This window comes from Acomys minous (genome assembly GCF_964271855.1).
Source record: "Acomys minous genome assembly, chromosome: 11".
In the NCBI taxonomy this organism is placed as follows: domain Eukaryota; kingdom Metazoa; phylum Chordata; class Mammalia; order Rodentia; family Muridae; genus Acomys; species Acomys minous.
In genome coordinates this window covers 6,580,237-6,604,388 of record NC_140492.1, presented here as the reverse complement: position 1 = coordinate 6,604,388, position 24,152 = coordinate 6,580,237, and the positions used below count along the sequence as shown (strand labels likewise).

Sequence of the window (24,152 nt, the reverse complement as noted above, 5' to 3'; positions counted from 1 at the left end):
TAGCAGCAGGAACATCTGGCAGGGTGGGGTCACTTACCTCATCAGGGCTTAGAAACAGTGATGGGAAGAGGCCAGGGACCAGATACCTATCAAAGGTAGGCCCCTTGTCATCTTCCCCCAGCCAAATTCCTTCTACATCTCCAGAGCCTCCTAGTAGTGCTAGCAGCTTATGTCTCCATCCATGAGTCACCTGTCAGGGATTGGATGCACCAGTTGGGGACAGAGCACATGTGAGCTTTTGGTGGGTGTGTGATGGTGGTGGGGTCATCTGCAAACTGTAAGATACACTCATATCGCTCATTAGACTGTAAGATACACTCATATCCCTCATTACACTGTAAGATACACTCATATCGCTCATTACACTGTAAGATACACTCATATCCCTCATCAGACTGTAAGATGCACTCATATCCCTCATTAGACTGTAAGATACACTCATATCTCTCATTAGACTGTAAGATACACTCATATCCCTCATCAGACTGTAAGATGCACTCATATCCCTCATTACACTGTAAGATGCACTCATATCCCTCATCAGACTGTAAGATGCACTCATATCCCTCATCAGACTGTAAGATGCACTCATATCCCTCATCAGACTGTAAGATACACTCATATCGCTCATTACACTGTAAGATACACTCATATCCCTCATTACACTGTAAGATACACTCATATCCCTCATTAGACTGTAAGATACACTCATATCCCTCATTAGACTGTAAGATACACTCATATCTCTCATTAGACTGTAAGATGCACTCATATCGCTCATTAGACTGTAAGATGCACTCATATCCCTCATCAGACTGTAAGATACACTCATATCCCTCATCAGACTGTAAGATACACTCATATCCCTCATTAGACTGTAAGATGCACTCATATCCCTCATCAGACTGTAAGATGCACTCATATCCCTCATCAGACTGTAAGATACACTCATATCGCTCATTACACTGTAAGATACACTCATATCCCTCATTACACTGTAAGATACACTCATATCCCTCATTAGACTGTAAGATACACTCATATCCCTCATTAGACTGTAAGATACACTCATATCTCTCATTAGACTGTAAGATGCACTCATATCGCTCATTAGACTGTAAGATACACTCATATCCCTCATCAGACTGTAAGATACACTCATATCCTTGCAGGCAGGGCTACCCTACCATCTCTAGATTTGTCACATCCACATTAAGAACACAGAGAACCTGGGTATGATGTGGCCTTTAATCCCAGCACTCAGGAGGCTGAGTCAGGAGGATTGTGCTCCTTAGCTCTGTGACAAGCCTCAAAGGTGCTTCCCTTCCAGTGTAGCCTGAACTGGGTTCCCCAGGATTCATAGGTCAGGGCCCTAACCCTGGAGACCATAGGATGTGACTGAATTTGGAGATAGTGCCTTCAAAGATGTATTTAAATATTACAGTGAGGCCTACAGGGTCCCACTCCAATATGACAAGTGTCCTTCTAAGAAGAAACCACATCTGAATAGACATCATCTGTGGGTTTACACGCACACAGAAAGGCAATGTTCTGTAGGACACATGAAGAAGACAGGGTTATAAGCCCAAGAGAGATGAACCCTGCCAACACCTTGACTTGATCTTGGACTCAAGCCTCCAGAGCTGTGGGAGAGTAAGCTTCTATTTTTAAAGCCACCCAGTTTGGCCACCAGGACCCACAAAAACACCACCTGTCCAGCAAGGCAAAGACATGGAGGTTAAGAATGTGATCACAGACCCTACTTCCTTTGTTTTTCTTTCTTTTTTCTTTCTTTCTTTTTCTTTTTTTCTTTTTTCTTTTCTTTTTTACTTTTTGGTTTGTTTTTCAAGATAGGGTTTCTCTGTGTAGCCTTGGCTGTCCTGGACTCACTCTGTAGACCAGGCTGGCCTCGAACTCACAGCAATCCACCTGCCTCTGCCTCCCAAGTGCTGGGGCTAAAGGTGTGCGCCACCACAGCCAGCTTCCGTTGTTGTTTTTTAACCAAGGCCTTCCTCGTGGAGTTATTTAGCTTCCCTGTGTCTCTGATTCCTGATAGTCTCATTGTGGGCTAGGGTGGCTATTCCACAGGATTGTCAGTGCGTTGATACGTACAAGTGTCTGGAGCTTCCGGTTCAGCGTTGCTGTTTGCCATCTCAGTGTCTCCTGTCCACACCTATCCCTCTGGTTCCGAGTACCCACCCTGATTTCCCCATCCTCCCCCCATCCTCTGTCCATGATGTCCTAGCGCATGAGACTATAACAAAATACCTCAGGCTGGCTAAATGATAAATAATTTTTATTTGCTCATTGTTCTGGAGGCTGAGAAGTCCAAGATCCAGCAGCTGCCTATGGTGGAGCCCCCCTCATGCATCGCCCCATTCCAGATCGATGGAAGGATTAAACAGCACACACAAGAGAGCGGGGTGTCTGCCACATGTTCATATGTTTATCCCACCCCCTAGGTAACAGCATTGCTCTGTCCATGAGGACAATCGCCCCTAATCACCCTGAAGTTCCACATCACCACAGGACAGTATCAGAACATTGAGGAACATGTCAGTGACAACAAAGTCCGACGACACCAACTCCTCTCCAAAATCTTCCCAGACCTCGCTGGTCAAACCTACTGCCTCCTTCTTCAAACCTCAATGAAAGCACGTCCCGCCATGCTGCTGTGACACTTTCTTCTTCCCTGCATACCTGAAGGGTTTATTTATGGCCATTGCTAAGGAAGCCTAAGCTCCTGGGGGATAGGGCACATCAGCAGTGGGTGCTTGGGGGGCTGGAGAGATGGCTCATCGGTTAAGAGCACTGTCTGCTCTTCCAGAGGCTCTGAGTTCAATTCCCAGCAAACACATGGTGGCCTACAACCATCTATAGCCTCTAATCCCTCTTCTGGCCTGCAGGTATTATACATGTAGATAGAGCACTCATATACATATAATAAATCAATTTTTAAAAAAATTTTTAATTAATTTTTTAAGATTTATTTATTTATTATGTGTATAGTATTCTGCCTGCATGTACATCTGCAGGCCAGGAAAGGGCACCAGGTCTCATTATAGATGGTTGTGAGCCACCATGTGGTTGCTGGGAATTGAACTCAGAACCTTTGGAAGAGCAGGCGGTGCTCTTAGCCTCTGAGCCATCTCTCCCGCCCAAATTTTTAAAAATTTAAAATAGTAAATCTTAAAAAAAAAAAAAAAAAAAAAGAAGTGGGTGCTCAGAAAGCTAGAAGCATGTATGGGGCCACAAATATAGCCAAGAATGAAGGGAAAATGCAGACTATAAAGAGCTGTGGTACCTGTTCTGGGAGTCCAGCATCAGAGAACCAGAATGATGCGCTCCTCATTCACAGTCAAGGCAGAGCAGGAGACAGACTATCCCTATGAGGAATTCCATTTCCACACGGCTTCATGACAAGCCAGGTAGACCAGATGGCCCTTCTTGGGAGAAGATGATGCTGACTTAAAGACTGTGGTATTTGGGGGCTTCTTGGGTTTGTGACTGAATGAGAAGGCTAAATGGACACTCCCAGAGGGACCCAGATATATGACACACAATAAGTCCCTTAGGACAGGCCAGGGTGGGATACCTGGGCACAGGGATTTTTGATGCTATTGGTAGTATCTTCAACCTCTCACCACAGGCCTCTCACTAGCTCCTGCTCTCTTACCAAAATCAAAATCAAATCCTGAGAATTCGCAACTCTCCTGTCCTAGGAACTGATGGCACCTGTGAGCCAACAAGGGTAGAGGCCAGTCTAGGATGCCAAGGTTTCCAGAAGACCAGCACATAGTCACCTCACTCATCACTGACCTCAGTTCCAAGATCAGATGCTGGTTTGTTGCGGGAACGTATGCCTTCTGGCTGTGGGGCAGGAAGGATCCACAAAGCAGCTGTGGTCCAGAGATAAAACCAGAGAACATGACATGGGCAGCATCAGCTGCTTTTCTTACAGGACAGGCCACCCACATGCCGCTCTGCCTAGCATGCTGAGTGGATCTGAGCGACCCTTGCAGCACTGACGGGAACTCCAGGCATCCAATTACCATCTACTCAGCTGACACAGACCCAGGGCCACTCAGCAAGGGGATCTGGGCTGGATGTCCCTAGAAACATCATGCTGTCTTTCCCTAAAATAAAACCATCATTTGAGCTCACACACACGTCGCTCACCTGGCCCTTCCTCACTGTGTCGCCATTGTGTGTATTGTGGCACTGCTAGCCCTGTGACACAGCCTTTTCTATGCCCCGCCCTCTCCCACAAGTAGCCCTGGCTGGACCATTCTTTGTGTGTGTGTGTGTGTGTGTGTGTGAGTGTGCAGGCATAAGTGCATGAGTGTGTCACACCCAGAAGTGTTCCTTACGAGGTTTCCACTTTAGTTTTTGAGGCAGTGTCTCTCAGGGACACCTGGGGCTTGCTAAGTGCTAAGCAAGGCTGGCCAGCCAGCAAGCCCCATGAATCTGCCCATTTGTGCTAAGATTGCAAGCACATAATACCATGCCTGGATTTTTTAAATGTATGTTCTAAGGATGGAACTCAGGTCTAAGCAAGGCAAATGCCTCACCAATAGGACCATATCCCAGACTATCCCACTCTTTAATGTGTGCTATTTTTAGCTTACTTTTCCTGTGGAATCTCCTCTAAGCTTGTAAGTTTTTCTTAGGATAAGAAACAGTATCTACTTACTTCTGTGTTCCCTCAACTTCCTAGAAACTTAATAAATATTTATTGACCAACTTATATTTTTGGCTCCTTCATAACAGGAACTAGGCTTGTTTATTTACTTTGCTCAATGTTTAGCTGCTGTGGGAGCTCATTTAGGTTTCAAAACTACACTGAAGAGAGGAGGTTTTTCCTGTGTGTGTGTGTGTGTGTGTGTATACGCACGTGCACTACGTACTTCTATATCCTTTGAAATTCTACAATATCCGTGGGCTCATGTATTGTTGTAATAAAAGGGTTTCAGTTCTACTGGTCATGTGAGTGATGACTAAGGGGCATACGATGACCTTTTAGGCTGAGACACTTTTCAAGTTTCTAGTCCTTCCAAAGGGATATTGCAGCCCTGTCCTCTCTCATAAGTATATTTTACAAGCCTATGTAAACTTGGGAGCCTATACTAGGAATTTCCCGTGGGCTTTAATGGCGGGTTGTTTTTTTAACTTTTTGGAGTTCTTACAATATTATTTCAGCTGTGGGCCAATTTTAGTTTTGAGACACCCTTCATCCCTGCTCCACGGCCATAGAAGATCATTCGCTGCACTTGTCCTCTCATCTTTCCCGAGTCAGGACAAACTGTGTGTATCCTGGTACCCAAGGGAGAGAGGGCCACACCCTTCTACCCCCTAAAGAAAACTTCTAATTTAAATGACTTCTCCACTTGCCCTGCTTTGAATAATGGAGGGTTTTGTTTTGTTTTTTGTTTTAAAACCTCTTGGTTTTCTAAATATTACACTTTCAAAGGAAGGCTATTTTGGGTTTGGAATGCTTTTTTTAAAGTCTTTCATCATTCTCTGAGTCTGGAAATCACCTCCACAGTATCCCAGGGTCAGTTTAGTAACTAAAAAAAAAACAAAAACAAAACAAAACAAAACAAATCTCAAGCTAACATGGTTGCTGTGTAATGTGGAAACAAGCCTCCTCATGAAATCTTTGCCTTTGACTGTGTTCTGGGTACAGAGACCAGCATGGCCAGTCCACATCTCTGGAAAGACTGCAGTTAGACTTGCCTAGGTGGGAGTCTAGAGATAGCAGCCCAGACCCACAGACATCCCCAGCCTCTCAGTTCTCACCTGGGAGATGTAGGTTTGTAGATCCGAAGGCTGGTCTGTCCAGGACAAGGTGTCCTGTAGCCCTCAAGTGCCCTGAGCCAAGTGTCTCTGCATATTCTGCCATTCTCCCAAACTTGTACACAGATGACCTTCCAGAATCCCAAAGAGCCAGGCATCTCTCCCAGCAGGACCTTGTTTCAGTTTCTTGGTCATTCTTTCATCTTTTGCTCATGCCACTTCCTTGTTATAGAAAGTAGCTGGTGTGTCCCAGTGGGGTCTACTGGTGGGTGATGTGGGTCTGTCCTATATATTTAGCCTGTTAGTCCTGGGTCGGCCTCACAATTCCAGCCGCTGCTTTCTTGTTAGAACAAGAATACACTCAGCCTTGGGGGTGGTATGCAGTAACCTAGACCTGGTATGCTAGAAAGGTAGCAGTCACCTTCACCTGGGGTGGGAGGCAGTACCACCTTCAACCTGGGGCGCAGTACCACCTTCAGCCTGGGGAGGGAGCAGTACTAGCTTAGCCAGGGGGTGGAGGGTGGAGGTGGGTGGGCAGCAGTACCATCTTCAGCCAAAGGTGCCAGGATTACCTGGGGCACGGAGAGGAACAGCAATGTCACTTTCAGCTCCAGCCTAGGAGGCAATAGCATGCTTAGCGGGAAGGGGGAGGGGGAGGGGGCAAGACGCAGACTTTCACTAGGGGAGGAGTCAGCATCATCTCCAGTTCTGAACCATTGAATCTCCAGGGTCTGAGATGGACTCTGGAAGACAGGCATCTCATTTCATCCTAAATCCCCAGCACGCAGCACAGCTGGTGCCAGAGTCCTGGTGATCACAAAATCACCAAAGGAACAAGGGTCCCAAACAGGCTGGTCTTCTGTTTATTTGCTTGTTTGTTTGCTATGTTGTTGTTGGAGGAGGGGATGGGGGTTTCTCTTATGTAGCCCTGGCTGTCCTGGAACTCACTATTTAGGCCAAGCTAGCCTCAAACTCAAGAGATCCACCTGCCTCTGCCTCCCATCCAAGTGTTGGGATTAAAGGTGTACACCGCCATACCCAACTTGCAAACAGGCTTTTGAAGCCAATAAAATGGTGTGCAAACTGTGGGTATTTCATATGGTTCACAGGGGTTTGTTTGCTTGCTCCGAGCCTATAGGACCCATCAGATCCCCAAGGGGACTGTGGTCTAAAGGGACGTTTGTGAGCCTTGCCTGTTCACTGCCACTGATGCTGGAGAGATGGCCCAGAGGTTAAGAGCACCGTCTGCTCTTCCAAAGGTCCTGAGTTCAATTCCCAGCAACCACATGGTGACTCACGATCATCCGTAATGAGATCTGGTGCCTTCCTGTCGGGGACGGGTGCACATGCAGGCAGAATACTCTATAAATAATAAATAAATCTTAAAAAAAAAAAAAAGACTTCAGCAGTGCTGAGTGGACAGAGGTTGCTGTCTGTGCAAGAATTTTAGGACCCCTGTGGACAGGAATGACCGGGAAGCACCAGGAGACTGTGTCCAGAAGTGCAGGGGCCACAGTTAGCCATTGAATAAGAAGTGGCCTGGGTCTTGGGTCCCTGGACTCACCCTTAAGACAGCGGGCAAAAGTAGGGCAGGGACGGGTATGCCTCCCCAACTGTGCAAGCGTTTCCTAGGTGACTTGCTCATGAAAAGTTAAAGAATAAAGAAGTGGGGGGCATTCTCTCGGCTTCCCATAACCCTGCACTTACCCGGCTGCTGGGGGACACTCAGGTCTTGCTTCTTTCTGGGAGGCACTGCTCAGAAGACTGCATCCCGGGCTAGGACATTTAGGTGGCCGAGCAGGAGGGCCCAAGTTCAGAGTCAAAAGTGGGCCACGCTGTCACACTGACCTCGCAGCTCTGAGGTCAGGCTCGGCCACCTGGCGTGGATAGAAAGGGGTGGAAAGTGTTACTATGACGACAGCTTATTCCTGCTGGTTTCCTGGCTGCCTTGACTATCCTGGCCTGTTCTGTTCCAGTGAGAGAAACTACACCGTGCAGAAAGGGTAATTGACCAAAGGAACAAGCAAAAACTAAGATTATTAGGAGGCAAAATACAGTTCACCAAGAAGTCGGTGACATCACTGTGATGCTATCTACAGAAGCTCTCAGCATCTATATGTAAGACTCTCTCAGTCCTGAGCCCAGATAACCCCACCCCGACTCCTGCGGGGAGGTGGAAACTCCGAAGAGCCCTTGGTCGCCCCCAGAAGCCTCTCTCTTAAGACTCACTGGAGAGCTTGTTAAATCGCAGTGCCTTGGACCCTGCCCCAGAGAGTCTATTTGGCAAAGTTCTGATCATTTATTTACCGACCTGAAGCAATTCACAGATGCTACTAGGGCGACTGGCCGTGGAGGGACCACACTTAAACTGCTGTTTTCCAAGAGGGAGTTCACGGTGTTCTATCACGCCCCCTTGTGGCAAGTAGTAGGAAGGACACCCATCACCCCTCAGGGTATGTATTTTATACATTCAAGTTCTGTGATTAAACAAAGACCATCTAATAAGAAGTGTATGTGTGGGGCCACTTTCTTGTTTAAAAAAAAAAGTGGGCCCACCCAACTCTGCACATGGGCTACTCTGAGAATAGGTGCATCTGAGGCAGGGGTTTGCTCTGATAAGCCACAAATGTCCTGTGTAAACAGATCTCCAAATAACAAGCTAAGTGAACAGAGTTGAGGGGTGGCTTGTGTCAGGGCAGCTAAGGGGCCATCCTTCCAGTATCTTTGGCCTCTACAAAGGCATTATGGAAGCTGTCTGCGGCTGTCAGGGCTTTCCAGTCTGCTCGAGTTTTGCTGCTCAGCTTCCATGGATACCCCACAGTGTCCTTACCTGGAGAGTCTTTCTCAGTTGTGTCCGGATGCATCTGCCAGTCCTCGTGTCCACCAAGGGCCTCGGCACAGTCCTCACCACAGCCTCAGGACAAGCGCATGCTCTCGTGCAGCTTGGTGCAGACACAGGGTCTAGAGAGCGCACACAGCCTCTGGACCAGTCTGGAATTGGACTCTGTTCCTTAAAACTGTGGAGAGGAAGGGCCTGGGAGAGAGCTGGCCTCTTGGAGCCTTGGTTTCCTAGTCTGTAACATAAAGATGATTCTGGTTCATCTGGAACTTTCTAGAAGCACCCAAGGCAGCAGGCACCTCCCACATGGTGCCTGACTTGGAAGCATTGGCGGGTATTTGGGGACCATTTAACCCTTGCCGTGGTCCCCATGGGGCATGAGTGTGCTACCTGGGTTTGTGACCTCAAACTGCATGGCTTAAAACAAGTGGAATTTGTTCCCTTACAGCTCCAGGGTAGGAAGTCTGAAGTTGGGGTGTGTGTGGGACTGTGCTCTCCTTGATGTTCTGTGCTAGTTTTCTCTTAAGCTTCTGGAATTGACGGTGAGCCCACAACCCAGAGCCGATGAGGCAACGACACCCCCACAGTCACAAGGACCTCGGGTGTCTTCATTGTGAAATGCTGGCTTCCCTAGCCGTGCACTAAAAGGTTTCCTAACCGGTTGTGTCTTCCAGGGTGCTCAGACCTGCATCTCTTAGATATGTTAACCCCGACTGAGAGGAAGCGACAAGGCTACATCCATGAACTCATTGTCACAGAGGAGAACTATGTGAACGACCTGCAGCTGGTCACAGAGGTACCAGCAGCCCTGGGAGGCTGGGGAGCAGCCCGGCAGGGGGTGGGGCAGTTGCCGGGGGGGAGGCCCTGCTGAGGAGGCTACGTCCTCACTCTGAGCCTGGGGCAGCCTCTGACATATAGGGAGGGGGCTAGCTGAATAGCAAGTGACCCAGGGGTCTCATCCAAAAGGAGGTGGTTATGGGTGTCCATAGGGCCACTGTGTGAGTCAGAGAGGCAGTTAGGCCCAAGGCCAGGAGCACACAGGTCACAGACTAATGACTAATAGGAGGGGCCTTTGGGCTGTGACTTTGGACTCTTGGCTCTAGGCAAAGAAGTTTCAGCTCAGCCACCAACTGATTGCTGTCATCAAGGCAGTCATATGACATCCCAGACCCTCAGCATTGGTTCCTGAGTACAGCAGCTAGCTTCAAGGCCCCCATTAAGTGCCTGAGAAAATCCTCCACTATGGGCTGAGCATGAAGATATGTTTTCCCATGGCTCTGTGAGGATGCTGGCCTGGGATGGGCTGCCCTTGTGAGGAGCCCATGAAGGTCTTGAACCCCTGCTAAAAGGAGGTAGTTTTTAATCCACACACCATGAGAGTCGCCATATTGGAAAGTAGGTTTACAGAGCTGGACCTGAGGGTCACCTTCAACATGAAAATTCATGTCATGGTTTTGTAAACCTTTACCCTAGCAAGTGTCATGAAACTGTGATGTCAGCTCACACATCCAGAAGGCACAGTGTTTGGCTCTTCGGTGTGATGGGAGTTTCAGGCTAAAATGCTAGTCTAAAAGGGTTTCCCAACTGCGTTGCCTCAAGACATATGCCTGCTATATAGTCAAAGTGTGCAGGCGATGAGTGTCCCCTGCTTGGATGTGGCATTCTGTGCGGACGTTACCCAGTCACCATCAGATTAGTGACTCCCAAGGAGCAGCCACAGCAGGCTAAGGTCATTTCCCAGAGAAGCTGTGGCTGTGTCCAAAGAATTTCAGAGGAGCCTCTGCCTCACGTGCCAAGGACTACCTCATGGGCAAGGCGTGCAACCACATGGAGTCCTACAGAGATTTGTGCTTGGCTACGAGTTATTTGCCCGCCCACCCAGAGCTTGGGAAGGGCCTGTTTATTTAACAGAGCCCAGGAAGCGGGTGGCATTGTCCTTTCATGCCCACCTGCTTCCAGCTCAGTGTCAGCTTTGCAGTTGCTTCCTTCAGAATGCCCATGGCTTGTCTGAGTATAAAGAAGGGGCCTCACATCTCCATGGGCTTTCTCAAGCTCCCATGTCCTCCTGGACCCTGTCCTCACAGCGGGCGGTGAGGTAGCCCCACACGTATGCATGACTAGCCTTCTAGCTTCTTCGAAGGTAGAGCCGAGCCTCCTCAGAGGTTCCCCTGAGCTCCTCTTGTCAAACATCTGTCCCTCCAGGAGGAGGTGTGGCCTCCAAGTTCTCTCCTTTGTGCTAAAAAACAAAAACAAAAAAACATGAGTGTGCATGTAGATTGTGTGTGTGTGTGTGTGTGTGTGTGTGTGTGTGTGTGTGTGTGTTGAGCTAACTGCTTTCTGAGTGGCTTCGTTTTCTACACCTGTAGATCTTTCAGAAACCCCTGATGGAGTCTGAGCTGCTGACAGAAAAAGAGGTTGCTATGATTTTTGTTAACTGGAAGGAGCTGATTATGTGCAATATCAAACTGCTGAAGTAAGCCTTCCCTCTCTAACCGCAGCCGCGCTGCACCTCCGTGGCATGTGCGCCTGTACCTCTGTGTAGTCCGTCTGTGTCCCTCACGCATGCCACCCCGTGTTTCCTTCCTTTTCTGCCTCCCCAGCCCCCACCCTGCCACCATTCGCTGCCTCTCCAGGTGCCATTGTCCTTCTGTGCCCTCATTCCTTCTGGAAGTGTGCTACGGATTTCTCACCGTGGGGGCGTGAGCTGCTCATGCACGCAGGTTCCTGCCCTGACTATGGCTCCCGAATTTCCTGAGCTGGGACAATTCTGGCTCCATCCTGGGGGTGGGGGAGGAGGTGCAGCTCCAGCCCCAAGGCGTAGCCTTAAACCTGGATTTCCAGCAGTGACTCTTGAGGCTGTGGGCTGCAGATGGGGAGTACAGAACGGTTGCCCACTTCTGAGTACCTCAGGAGGGTCCCATACCTCACGCCTGTTTCACCTGTGGGGCAGGAGATAAGGAACCTGGGTTAGACTGGGTTAGACCTCACTTCTTTGGACTCAGTTTCCCCATATGTACACTTACTTGGAAGATTGGGTTAGACCACAGAGATCCCCCCAATCCTCTAAAACAACGTCAAAGCAATCAGAACCCCAAACTCTAAGTCACAAGGCCCTAAGTGTGACAACGATTACCAGAAAGAAGGCTAAGCTCTGCTCCCCGGGGCACAGGGCGTGACAGCAAAAGGCAGCCCCTTCTCTGACTGAGCACTCTGGACAACAGATAGCCCTGCTCACTCCTGATCTCTGTGTTTGGGTCACTGGGCAGCTGCCATGTCCTAAACCCAGTCCCTGTGTGCTTCTAAAGCACCTTCAGGTCCCTGGGTCTGTGATGGGAGTAGGTGAGTGGCTGGAGGCAGGAGGCGTGAAGCATGCTGTCTGCTCCCTCTGCACCCAGGGTCATGCTGTAGACACTCTGAGCATAAGTGAGTGGCCGACACCTGGTGCTCATGTCTCACTGTTGTCTTGTGACTGTGTCTTTGGTTGGATGGCTTTACAGTCAGATTCGGGGCCGCTGTGTCCTCATCTGTAAAATGATGGTTTTATTACTCTTGTCTGTGGCTTTAACAAAAGCCCCAAGGCTATCCTTTCCATAAATAAAGGGGGGGGGGGGAAAGGCTTATTTAGCACACCAGCCTTTAGGTGAAGGACTCGTGGTAGATCATACCTTGACAGTGGGGGCAAATGAGGAAGAGCTCACATGGCAAGCCAGGACACCAGAGATTTGTGGGTCTAGCTTGCTCTTTTATAACAGCTTGCCCTAAAAGGAGTTAACCAGGGTCCTAAAAGATCCTTCAAAGCCTGTTCTGTGTGGCTCAGAGAGTGATCTGTGGCGTCCATGCTTTCGGTGTTGAATGAATGAATTTATTAAGTATATAGCAAGCCAAGGTAAATGAATAAAGAGCAAGAGGTAGGTAGGTATGTGTAGAGAGAGATGGAGGGAGTGGGCTAACAGAAGCTCATCAAAGCAGATGCCCACAATGGCTAGCAGAAACCAACTGAGGCAGTCCCGTTGAGGCCAGCTGGAGTTCAGGAGAGAGGGTCCTGACTAGAGCCTCATGTCCCCAGGGGTGAGGCTTCCAAGTCAAAGTACAGCAACAGATAGAGATGACATCATCAAATCAGGCTCCCACAAGATCCAGCAGAGAATGACTGGGGAAGTTGAGGCAGCAGCTAGGTCCCTCCTACCACAGGTGCTTTTATACCATGGTGTAAACAGTAGTGACGTCCTTGGGAGATGGTTCATCTGGGCCATCCTCAAGGGTACAGAGTTTATTCTTGGGCTGTTCTGCTGTTCTCTTCCCTCCCTGCCACAGAGTTAGGGGGACCAGTCCATCCCCCAGATGAGGGGTCTTGAGGGAGACTTAGATAAATACAGCTGGGTCTGAAATGGGGGAGCCCACCTTGTTTTGAGGCCAGCTTCTCGGCGAGTTCACACAGGACAATCTGTCAATGCAACGTGCAGTACAACGTGCATTGCAAACAGCTGCGCACCTGACCACCGACCATCTATGCAAGGCCCAGCACCCCAGTGTTATCCCAAGCTCCCAGCCTGTGGGGAAGTGCTCAGGCCACAGCCAGGTGGCAGAACAGTTCCTGCGCTCTCCTAGTCCAGAGGCCTCACGCCCCATGGTCCTGGCTCATGCTACGTACAGAGAGTGCATCCTGTGAGCCCAGGGGAGGTGGGGGAAGCTGAGTACCCACTCACATTTGGAGGGAGTCTGCTTAACCCCTGGGAAAGAGGGGCCAGATGTGGGAGCAGGCATAGGCCTGTAATCCCAGCCCTCAGGGAGGCAGAGGCAGGCGGCTCTTAAAAACAGGGAGCTAGGGAGATTTTGTAAACATGAGGACGTGGTTTGCACCCCCAACACTACATGAAAATCAGGTGTGGCTTTCACCAGAGCAGGGGACAGAGATGGGAGGATCCCTGGGGCTCGCGGGCCAGGCGGTCTCTCTGACTCAGGGAGCTCCAGGCTCACTGAGAAACTGTCTCCCCAAAAAATAAGGTGGAGAGAGATAGAGGAAGACACCCAGCGTTGACGTCTGGCCTTCACAGGCATGTACACGCACACATGCACGCATGCACGCATGCATGCACACAGACATGCATACATACATAGGTTACTGGGCAGTTATAGTGTGGGTGCAAAAATGGAACAGGAGATGAGTCTGCTGTCCCCAACTGTCCCTAAGAAGATGAATGTCACCAGACATTAATTAGTGTTGGCCACTGGTTTTCTGCACTTTCCCCTCCCCTTCCCACTCCTGCTCTTATCCTAAAGATGCCGCCCCCTTGCCAGGCCCTGCCAGGCCCACTCTGAGTATTCCCTCCTCCTGTTAGCTCTGACCTGCTTTATGGCCCTGAAGTGGGAGCTGTGATAGCTGGAGAGCCCGAGAGAGGAGGGGGAGCTTACCTCACGTCACACAGAAGGTGCGCTCCTCTGAGCACAGTGGCCAGCCTCAGAGAGTTCCACCCAGTTCTGCCTCCCCGATGGAAGAGTGTCAGGAGTCACAGCCCTGTTTCTCCAGGACCTTTCCATTTGTTCAGGCAGCTCCCTCAGGCCGGTGGCTCTCCTGCTCTTTTGTTTTAGCAGCTAGATCCATCATGACCAAAGCACCTTGGGGAGGAAAGAGCATTTGGCTCACACTTCCACATCTCTAGTCATTATTGAAGGAAGTCAGGACAGGAACTCAAACAGGGCAGGAACCTGGAGGCAGGAGCCAATGCAGAGGCCATGGAGGGGTGCTGCTTGCTGGCTTGCTTACCAAAGCTTGCTCAGCCTGCTTTCTTATACAACCCAGGACCACTTGCTCGGGGATGGCCCCACCCACAACAAGCTGAGCCCTCTCCCCCATCAATCACTAATTAAGAAAATGTCCTACAGGCTTGCCTACAGCCTGATCTTACGGAGGCATTTTCTTAATTGAGGCTTCTTCTCCAATGCCTTCAGCTTGTGTCAAGTTGACATAGAACTAGCCAGTTGCCCTCCAGAAATTGATGACGCCCCTATTGCTGAAGAGAACACACAACTGAGAAATCAAGCTGGCATTGACCTAAAGGCCATCCCTACTGGCTAGCTTTCAGAATGCTAGAAAGTTCTGTGTGGTGGTGTTGAAGCAGGAGAGTAGTCAGCAGTTTTACCCAACCTTGACCCCTGCGAGTTACGACAATGGCTGGCCTGTAAAAGAGAGTGCTCAGTGTGTGGAAGCATCAGCAGATGCCAGGACTCTGGCTGCCACTGTCCACTCGGACTGCTGCCATCAGATGGGGCCACTGATGTATCATCAACCCTTAGTGCCCACTGCAGATCGAGGCCTCTCCTATGCAGATCTTTCTATGAGGTTAGCAATTCAGCAGAGGGCCCAGTAGCCTCAGGGCTGTGGTACTGATCTAGCCAGGGTGACTCATTGAATTACCCTGTACTCTTCATGTCTGGCCTAGGCAGTAGAACATTCTAGAAAGAGACTCTCAATTGAACCTAGTGGGTTGTAAGCCAGGCCATGCTTTCAAGCTGGTTTCCTGGTTAGACACCAGGATTCTGTCAGGATGATAAATAGATTATCAGAACCCAGGGACCGACTGGCTGTGGACATATGAACTTTGGGCCCCAGACTGAGGGGATCTTAGTTTGTAGCATGGTCCTTTGCTTCTCAGTCTCTAAAATTACCAGTGGCTGATGCTTGAGCAGGTCCCACACCATCCCTCCGGCGGGACAGGACCCTTTGGGCCATCCTGAGGACACCAAGGTGCTGCTCTCCACACACCTCAGGTGGCCACTGCCAACCTGCAGTGGGTGCATGCGCTAGAAATCACTGGTTGCTTACGTGTCTTAGTGTCTCCCAAGTTTCCTTCTTTGGCTTTCCCAGGACAAGGAAACCTTCTTTAGCTGGAAAAAAATATGTGGGAGGCAAGAAATGGCCTGAAGATTTTAAATCTGGAGACCTAACTGCTTAGCCTTATCCACACTGAGTTGTTTCTCCAATGAGACCATGAAAATAGGCACAGGAATTCACAAGGACATCTCCCAGCCTCGTGTCAAAATCATGTACGACCCTACCCACCCCCCCACCCCCCACCCCCCACCCCCCGACTCACCTCTGTGTGATTAGGGCAGCTGAACACGGCCTCACGGGCTGTCTTGCCCCAGCCTTGCCATGTGGAAGCTGAGCTAAGGGCTGGCGAGACTGAAGGCTGAGATCCGGCAGGAGGCTGCTCCCGCTGGCTGCCGTGGCCCTGCACACTGCATACAGCAGGTGGACCCGGAACACATACTCCCTGTCCGTTCAGCAGCTTTTCCCAGTCAGCTTTAAATTAGACACATCAGGGGAGCCATGGACAGGAGAAATACTTCACATGATCTTTTTAAAAATATATATTTTATTAATTTATCCATATTACATCTCAATTGTTATCCCATCCCTTGTGTCCTCCCATTCCTCCCTCCTTCCCATTTTCCCCTTAACTCCCCTCCCCTATGACTGTGACTGTATAAGCCCCTGTATAAGCTCATAGGGTATCAAGCCTTTTCTTGGTAGCCTGCTATCCTTCCTCTGAGTGCCACCAGGCCTCCCCATTGATCTTTTTTATCCGGTTTGGGAAACACGATGAGATTGTCTGTGGCAGTGGTCTTGAAAGTGCTCCCAGAGGATGAGGGTCCCAGAAATGGGCTCAATGCGCAGACTGATCCAGCCTTGGACTTTCATCATAGATGGTGCACACAGTGGGACAGCAACACAGGGATCCTGTCTGAGTCATTAAAGGAAGGAGGAAAATGTAGCAAACAGGCACCATGCAGGGGAAAACCTCCCAGGCAATCCCTCTCCGTCGTACTGGATTCAGGTCTTTCTCTGTCCCTTGTCTCCCACGTAGATGCTTTAGTGGCTCTCCGGGCTGTGCTGCTCACACTCGTCCCATTTCTCTGCAACCTGTAACTGTGAGGTGTTGTCCGACGGGGAAGGCGGGCCACTCACCTCCCATGTTTCCGTGCAGAGCACTGCGAGTCCGCAAGAAGATGTCGGGAGAGAAGATGCCAGTGAAGATGATCGGTGACATCCTGAGCGCCCAGCTGCCACACATGCAGCCCTACATCCGCTTCTGCAGCTGCCAGCTCAACGGGGCTGCCCTCATCCAGCAGAAGACGGACGAGGCCCCGGACTTCAAGGAGTTCGTCAAAGTAAGGAGGCAGCCGGGGCTAAGGCGAGGCCCTGGGGACTCTTTCCGGAGCGTTGTCCCAATGTGTGAGGGACTCATCCAAAGCCCACGAGCATCCTTCCACTACCAAGGGGTGTGCTTGGACAGGAGAGCCATCCTTGGATTTGAAAGCTTTTTTTTTTTTTTTAAGGTTTTTTATTTATTTTATTTATGAGCACTCTATCTGCATGTGCACTTGCAGGCCAGAAGGGGGCATCAGATCCCAGTATAGATGGTTGTGAGCCACCATGTGGTTACTGGGAATTGAACTCAGGACCTCTGGAAGAGTAGGCAATGCTCTTATCCACTGAGGCATCTCTCCAGCCCTCGGGTTTGAAAGGTTTGAAATAACTTCAGAGATATGTTGTCCATGTGTTCATGGCATTTTTGAGAGGTGTGTCCAAATCTTTCATTTTCTTGGCCCATGCAGACAGGGACCCCTTCAGTTAGCATCGCTGTTTCCAGCTCTCTCCCAGCCTCTGCGTTTCATACCCAGAGGGAACATCCAGGGTCCCCATGACCCCTTGGCCCCTGTTTTTGACTTATTTTCCCGTTAGTGATAAAAATCACTCTGACCAAAGGCAACTTGGGAAGGAAAGAGTTTATTTTGTTTACAGGCTATAGTCAGTCACTGACGGGAACCAGAGCAGGAGCTCAAGGCCTTGATCCAGGGCCAGAGACTGAAGCAGAGACATTGGAGGAGATGCTCCTTGTGGGCTTGCCCTCAGCCTCACATCTGGCTACCTTTCTCAGCCCAGGCTCACCTGCCGAGGGACTGTGCTGCCCGGCATGCACCGAGCCCTTCTGCATCAATCAGCAATTAAACTAAATATGTCCCACAGGCTGATCTGATGGGGACAGTCCTCAGTTGAGGTCCCCTTTCCCCGGGTGTGTCAAGCTTACATATCCCAACCCCATGGCCTTGAGCCCTTCTGTAGGGCTGGCAGGGTCTAGAGAGTCACATCCACCAGGGACCCTTTGTGGAGGTGGTGCCAAGGCAGCTTGTCCTTTGTCCTGGGCTAGCATCCCTGGTACTTGCTGTTCTCAGAGTGGGTCCCTGCTAGCCACAGGAGGGACTCAAACAGCACCTACCCCTCTTGGGGAAAACGAAAGAAAAGAACACAGGAAGAAGAAAATGAACTCGAAGTCAATAAGTGTCTTTTGCTGAAAGAACAGTGTCTTTGTGCCTCAGGCTTTTGTGGGGGCACGAGGGTGGGATGGGGGAGCATCAACCTCACCTCAGTTCACCCCAGGAATCACGCTCCCCGAGTCATCACGGTGTGGAATCACTGTGGCGTCTTCTGGGTCAGAGCCTCCCATGAGCACAGTACTCTTTGCTCTGGTCTAGCGTGCCTCTGCACTGAGCGCTTGCTGTGCTGGCCAGTGAATGAGGCATTCGGAGGACACCCATGGTGGGAAAGAAGGCGAAGAAGTGAGCTAAGGTCCCTTCCCTCCTGTGTCCTCACTATTCCTGCTTCACTTGCCTCCTGTGTTTCCAAAGTGATGGTGGCCACAAGTTGACATTGGGACCAGGGGCTGATGGTTTGGGGTGTCAGAACTCCAGAAACCTGTGCCTAAACTGGCATTGAACTGGACCCCAGGCTTTATCTCAGGGATATAAAAGAGATATGGAACTCCTTTCTGCGGCTAGAAGGCCTCTTGTCCACCAGAGGGGTGGATAGAAGTTGGCAGAAGTGGTGGGAGGTTAAGTGGCTGGGAAGCTGAGGCAACTCTTGCTGGTCAAACTCCCAAGTTCCAAGCCCAGAACCTACAGAGCAGTAGGGGAGAACCAGCTCTCCAGACTTGCCCTCTGGCCTCCGAGTGCACCCGCTCCCACCCCCCACATACACATGTACACATAAACACACACACACACACACACACACACACACACACACACACACACACTGAATAAATGCTTACTTCAAAAGTGCTAAGAGCAAAGACACCAAGAGCCACAAGTGCAGACAAACTGCCTGTGGGCGGAGTCTTATCCTTCAAGTCCCAGCCCCATGCCCCAGCCCTGCCTGGAGCTCCTGAAGCTGGCACTGGCTACGCCTGAGTGAGATAACCACACCCGTCCTTCTGTTTCTCTGGCGCTCTGGGGTTCTAACTCTCACTGAATAGCCTGTTGGCTCTTCTGGGCCCCTGGGCATCACAAAGGTTTTCAGACATCTGAAAGAAATTCTGAAGCTAAAATGCTCTCTCATGGATGGTATGGTGGGGTGTGGGGAGGTTGTATCCCTCAGTATCCCTCGGCAAACCGTCTGAGCCTGGACCATGGCATCTGGACAAAGCCTTCCAACTGCAGGCTCCTCAGTTCCTATCCAAACGGATGGGTAATGGGCCGGACAGAAGTAATGTCACTGACGGTGGATGTTGCAGATTTCTGAAGCATATTAAAAACAAACAAACAAACAACAAACTCCTCTTTCAGAGGCTGGCAATGGACCCTCGGTGCAAAGGAATGCCACTGTCCAGCTTCATCCTGAAGCCGATGCAGCGAGTTACGAGGTACCCGCTGATCATTAAGAATGTAAGTACAGCCACCTGTGCCTCTGCGGGCAGAGAGGGCTGCTGGAGGCGGCTGGAGGCAGGGGCAGATTCCCCACCCCGTGCACCTGCAAGTCCTCTGCCTATAGGGTGCTGAAGCCATCTGCTTGGTAACTGGAAGGCAAAAGATGGCTTTGTGTGGAAAAGACTAATAAAAACACGCCTTCAGATGGCAACCAAGCGGCTTCGAAGCCAGGGAACCAGAGCGCTGTTCTTGATGCTTTCCCAGCCCTGGCATGATGCCTCTGCAAGGGAGAGAGATAAATGCGATTCCTACCACCTGCCTTGGAAAAGCCATTCCCCAATGCTCCTCCTGATTCCAGACACTCGTTTTTCTCCTGTCTTTTCAAGAAAGCTAGTTCCAGAGAAAACAGAACTGGCGTTTCCATGTCCATACCTGGAAATAAGCAGCAGTATCAGCTGAGCTCTGAGCCCCAGAGGTAAAGACGGAAGCCTAGCTCCCCACGGAGGGAGAAACCGGTTCCTTTATCTGAGAATGGAATTCAGAAACCTAGGCTAGTGTAGGATTCCTCTCTCTCTCTCTCTCTCTGTCTCTCTCTCTCTATCTATCTATCTATCTCCCTCTGTCTCTGTCTCTCTCTCACTCACACACACAGGTGCGCGCACACAGGCGTGCACACACAGTGTACCCATTTGCCATTTGTTCAGGCTCCTCATCCTCACGGGTAGCCCGTCTCCCTCCCACAGAAGCCTCAGCCCCACCCAGTTCCACCCGACCCCACACAGTGTCGCGTTTCCCTGGGTTCATTCCTCTGCAAAGTGCCTTCCCGTATCGCCCTCTATGCTTGGTTATGCACTGACTATGGGAACAAGCCTTCGTAGTGGGTTTAACCAACAGGGAGAAAACTATAAATCAAGAGCTATACAAGGAAAACACAGTTCCTGCTCCACGGAGCATCCAAGGGAAAAACTGGAGTTGACAGAACCAAACAGAAAAGTATGATAACTAAGCTTTTTGTTTGTTTGTTTGTTTTGTTGTTTTTGTTTGGTTTTTCGAGACAGGGTTTCTCTGTGTAGCCTTGGCTGTCCTGGACTCACTTTGTAGACCAGGCCTGCCTTTAACTCATAGCGATCCGCCAGCCTCTGCCTCCTGAGTGCTGGGATTAAAGGCGTGCGCCACCACGCCCTGCTGATAACTAAGTTTTTTAAAGATGTATTTGTATTTGCTGTGTGGGGTTTAGCCTGAGTGTATGCCTGAGCACCACATGCATGCAGTACCCTCAGGGGCCAGAAAAGGCATTGCAAGCCGCCATGTGAGTGCTGGGAATCGAACCCAGGTCCTTTGGAAGAGCAGCCAGGGTTGAGCCATCTGCCCAGCCTCCAAGACTAAATGCTTTTATGATGGCTTCAAAACAAAACTTTATTTAAAAATAAATATTAGAGCAAATGAGCCAGAGAGTGGGCTTCGGGGAGACCATGGCCACTGCACGCATATGAAGATCAGAGAACATTTTAATTTGTAGGAGTCAGTTCTCGCCTTCCACCATGGGTTCTGTGGGATTGAACTTAGCTTGTCATGGTTGCATGCCACATGCTGTCACCCAGGGGGTCAGCCATTTTCCTTGTCCCCAAACCTAGAATCACAGTAGTACGAAAGAAAACTTTAATTCAGGACACATGCTCAGTAAGGAAAGTAATTGAATAAGTATGGCAGATTTGTCCCGTGAAACTATTTTAAACTATTTCATTTCTGTTGCATGTCCCAGACTGGAAAACTATTATCCAAACAACCTGATAGTGGCCGTGCTGTTGCTGCTAACTAGGACACGTCTGCTCAGGAGCTAAAACAATGAACACACAGAAAACATATTCAGGGGCTGAGGAGGTGGCTCGGCCACTAAAGTGCATGGGATGTCAGTGTCCACGGAGAAAGCAGGACATGGTGGCATGCACCAGCACTGGGTGGCAGAGATGGGGGATCCTAGCTAACCTCGCCTTCTTGGTGCCACCAAAACATTCTCTCTCTCTCTCTCTCTCTCTCTCTCTCTCTCTCTCTCTCTCTCTCTCTCTCTCACACACACACACACACACACACACACACATACATGCATACACACACACATACGTCCTCACAGATACACAAAACATACATTTTGCTCAGGGGAACCGTTTGAGTGGATTTCCAAGATTCAGGGGGTGCCTATGGCTCTGCATATTTTCTAGGGGACACAGTGCATGGCACCTGTCCCACCCCCAGCCGAAGGTGTCCTTTCTTGTCCCAACCTTCACTTGTGAGTCAGTGGAGACACTGTTTAGTGCCACCACCAGGATCTCAGCCTTGGGAAGAGCAGCCACTGGCTGCCAACAGGGACTCCTGGCTTTTGTCCCTGGTCTCTGGCTGAGTCTCTTTTGTGAAATAGAAGGAAGATTTTTGAAGATTAAACTCTGCCCCTTTGGGATACACTGATCTGTGTGCCTCCTAAGATCTGGGATGTTTATGTGTGGTTTAGCATTCATGCTGGGAGCCAGCATTCTGCAGGACAGGTCACACGGGTCACGGTGGGACATTCAAGGGTCCAGGGTTGGGGTGAAGGCTCAAGGGCCACCTGTTGCCTCCCTACAGCAAGTATAGCCCCACTGAGCCCAAGGCTACTCACTGGAGCCAACAAGGAGTGGCCATTACACTCTGTGTCGGGATAATGGTGGGCACTGTGCAGGAAAGCACTGTGGCTTCCATAACAGTGGTCCCAGGTCCATCATCCACACCGAGGAAAGTGGCCTGGCAAGGCTGCTGCCTTCTTTTCTCCCATACAGATCCTGGAAAACACCCCGGAGAGCCACCCTGACCACAGCCACTTGAAGCATGCCCTGGAAAAGGCGGAAGAGCTGTGCTCCCAGGTGAACGAGGGGGTGCGAGAGAAGGAGAACTCAGACCGGCTGGAGTGGATCCAAGCCCACGTGCAGTGTGAAGGCCTTTCTGAGGTAGCCACCTCCCGGGTGGGGCCTGGGCCACTCTCGGTGGAGCGCGGGCAGCCAGCACAGAAGGGATGACGAAAACGACTCACTTTCTTCTCCAGCCTATGGCTCATTCTCCCATCAGCGGGGTCTCTTCTGCTTGTTAATACAACCAATGAGTATTTTTTATTTCAATTATATTATTTCCCACTGGCAGAAATTTATTCTTCAAATGTCCTAGTTTCTTTTGTGTGTCTTGTTCCTTGTTCAAATGCTCATGTTTCTTATTCATTTTTAACACATCTTAAACATATTCGGGTGTTTTCCAATGTCTGATTGTCCAGTAAGGCCATGGCTTTTTGGTTTTGTTTTTTTGTCTTTTGTTTCTGCTAGCTCATACCCATCATTCTTATTTTTCTTTGTGTATAGTGATCTTGTTTGTCTGTACTAGCCTCTAGGCCCAGGGCCCCTGGCGTGCTGTTAGGGTGCTGCTTTACTGAGACACTCTTAGCTCCTGCACTGTGGTCTTTGGCTGTGACTGGTTGGTTTTTAAAGCTTCCCCTGTGTGTATCTTTGCTGTTTGAACTTTGATTTTCCCTGAGCAGATTGCTGACCAGGCTACCCTAAGGTATATTTAGAGAGTGGTTGGGGGTCACATCAAATGAGTGGGTGACAGCTGTGGTCTTGTATGAGCGCTACCTTGTCCAGGGAGCATATTCACCTCCACATACCAGAGCCGAGACCAGCAAAGTTCCCTTGCTTTTCCTCAGCATGTCAGTTCACCGTTCATCCACTGATGCAGCTTTTTGGAGAGTCCGCCCACTAAGTTCTTCCTCTCCGCTTTGGGGTTCATCTCTCTTCACCCTGCCACCAGGCAGAGTGTTGTTATAAATGAAAATCCCAGATCGTTCTATTTTACCAGTAAAGACTCAGGAGCCAGAGTCTGGGAGGCAGAGAAAGCACCCAGCTGACCTTCCTACTCAACTAACACCCCCATGGGAAAGGCCCAAAAGGCTCACTAGCTCAGCTGACAGCCCAGGAGGAAAAGGCCGAAACCCAAAACCGAAGGCTTGGGAGCTCAAAAGGCAAAACCCAAGGAGCTGAAAAGCTCAAGAGCTAAAAGCTAAAAGCCCAAGAGATCCTTCTGCTTCCACACACTGTCTTAAACACCCCTCAACTCAAAGTCCCTCCCGTTTTTAATCCCTGTCAGCTGGTTTCTTGCTCTGCCTCTTGACCTAGGGTTAACTTAATTAATTCCAGTGCACAGAAAACTCTTGGATTAAAGGTTTGTGCTAGGGCTTAACCATGACCAACCAAAGACAGGTTTTTACAGTTCACAATCTCAGGGATCACAGTGGGATCAAAGATCTTGCAGCAGTGGAGGTTTGGTGTCAATAGGTCCAAAGGGCACTTGGGGCTGAGGCTGCCACCTTTGACCACCTTTGACATTTGATCTAACATTTTGTATTTTGCCTCTTTTTGGTAGCTTGTGTTGGTGATTTCTAACTCCCTCAGGAGTCTTTGACTTTCTGTCACCTAACCTTCACTTGATTTTCTCTGTATATGAGCACATGGGTGTACAGACACATACATGCACACACATGCATACATAGATGCATATGGATTGCTAGAGTTTTCCAAAACCCCCAGGGAGAAGTGTCTCACTCACCTTCCTTTCCTGTGAGTTCTCCTCTCTTCTAAGATCCAAGAGCAGTTACTGTGTGGAGACCACCTCCACCCTCCCCACCACCACATCCCACCCCTTCAGTGAAGGTGTGAACAACCAAAACTGCCAGCATCCCTGGCAGAGGCTGGAGTGCAGGCTGGGGGTTCTCAGCCTAGAACGCAGGGGCAATCAT

The 24,152-nt window shown here is 49.9% G+C and overlaps 1 protein-coding gene across 5 annotated transcripts in view; it reads left to right on the top strand.

Annotated features, from left to right (window-relative positions):
* Window positions 1-24,152, top strand: part of ITSN1 (intersectin 1) — a 183,976-nt gene that overhangs the window by 148,863 nt on the left and 10,961 nt on the right. For all 5 annotated transcript variants that reach the window (XM_084801859.1, XM_084801861.1, XM_084801858.1 and 2 more), the window contains 5 exons: window positions 9,310-9,431; window positions 11,002-11,108; window positions 16,624-16,807; window positions 19,262-19,360; window positions 22,153-22,320. In XM_084801859.1, the coding sequence (XP_084657985.1) occupies window positions 9,310-9,431; window positions 11,002-11,108; window positions 16,624-16,807; window positions 19,262-19,360; window positions 22,153-22,320 (680 nt within the window). The remainder of the gene's footprint in view (window positions 1-9,309; window positions 9,432-11,001; window positions 11,109-16,623; window positions 16,808-19,261; window positions 19,361-22,152; window positions 22,321-24,152) is intronic.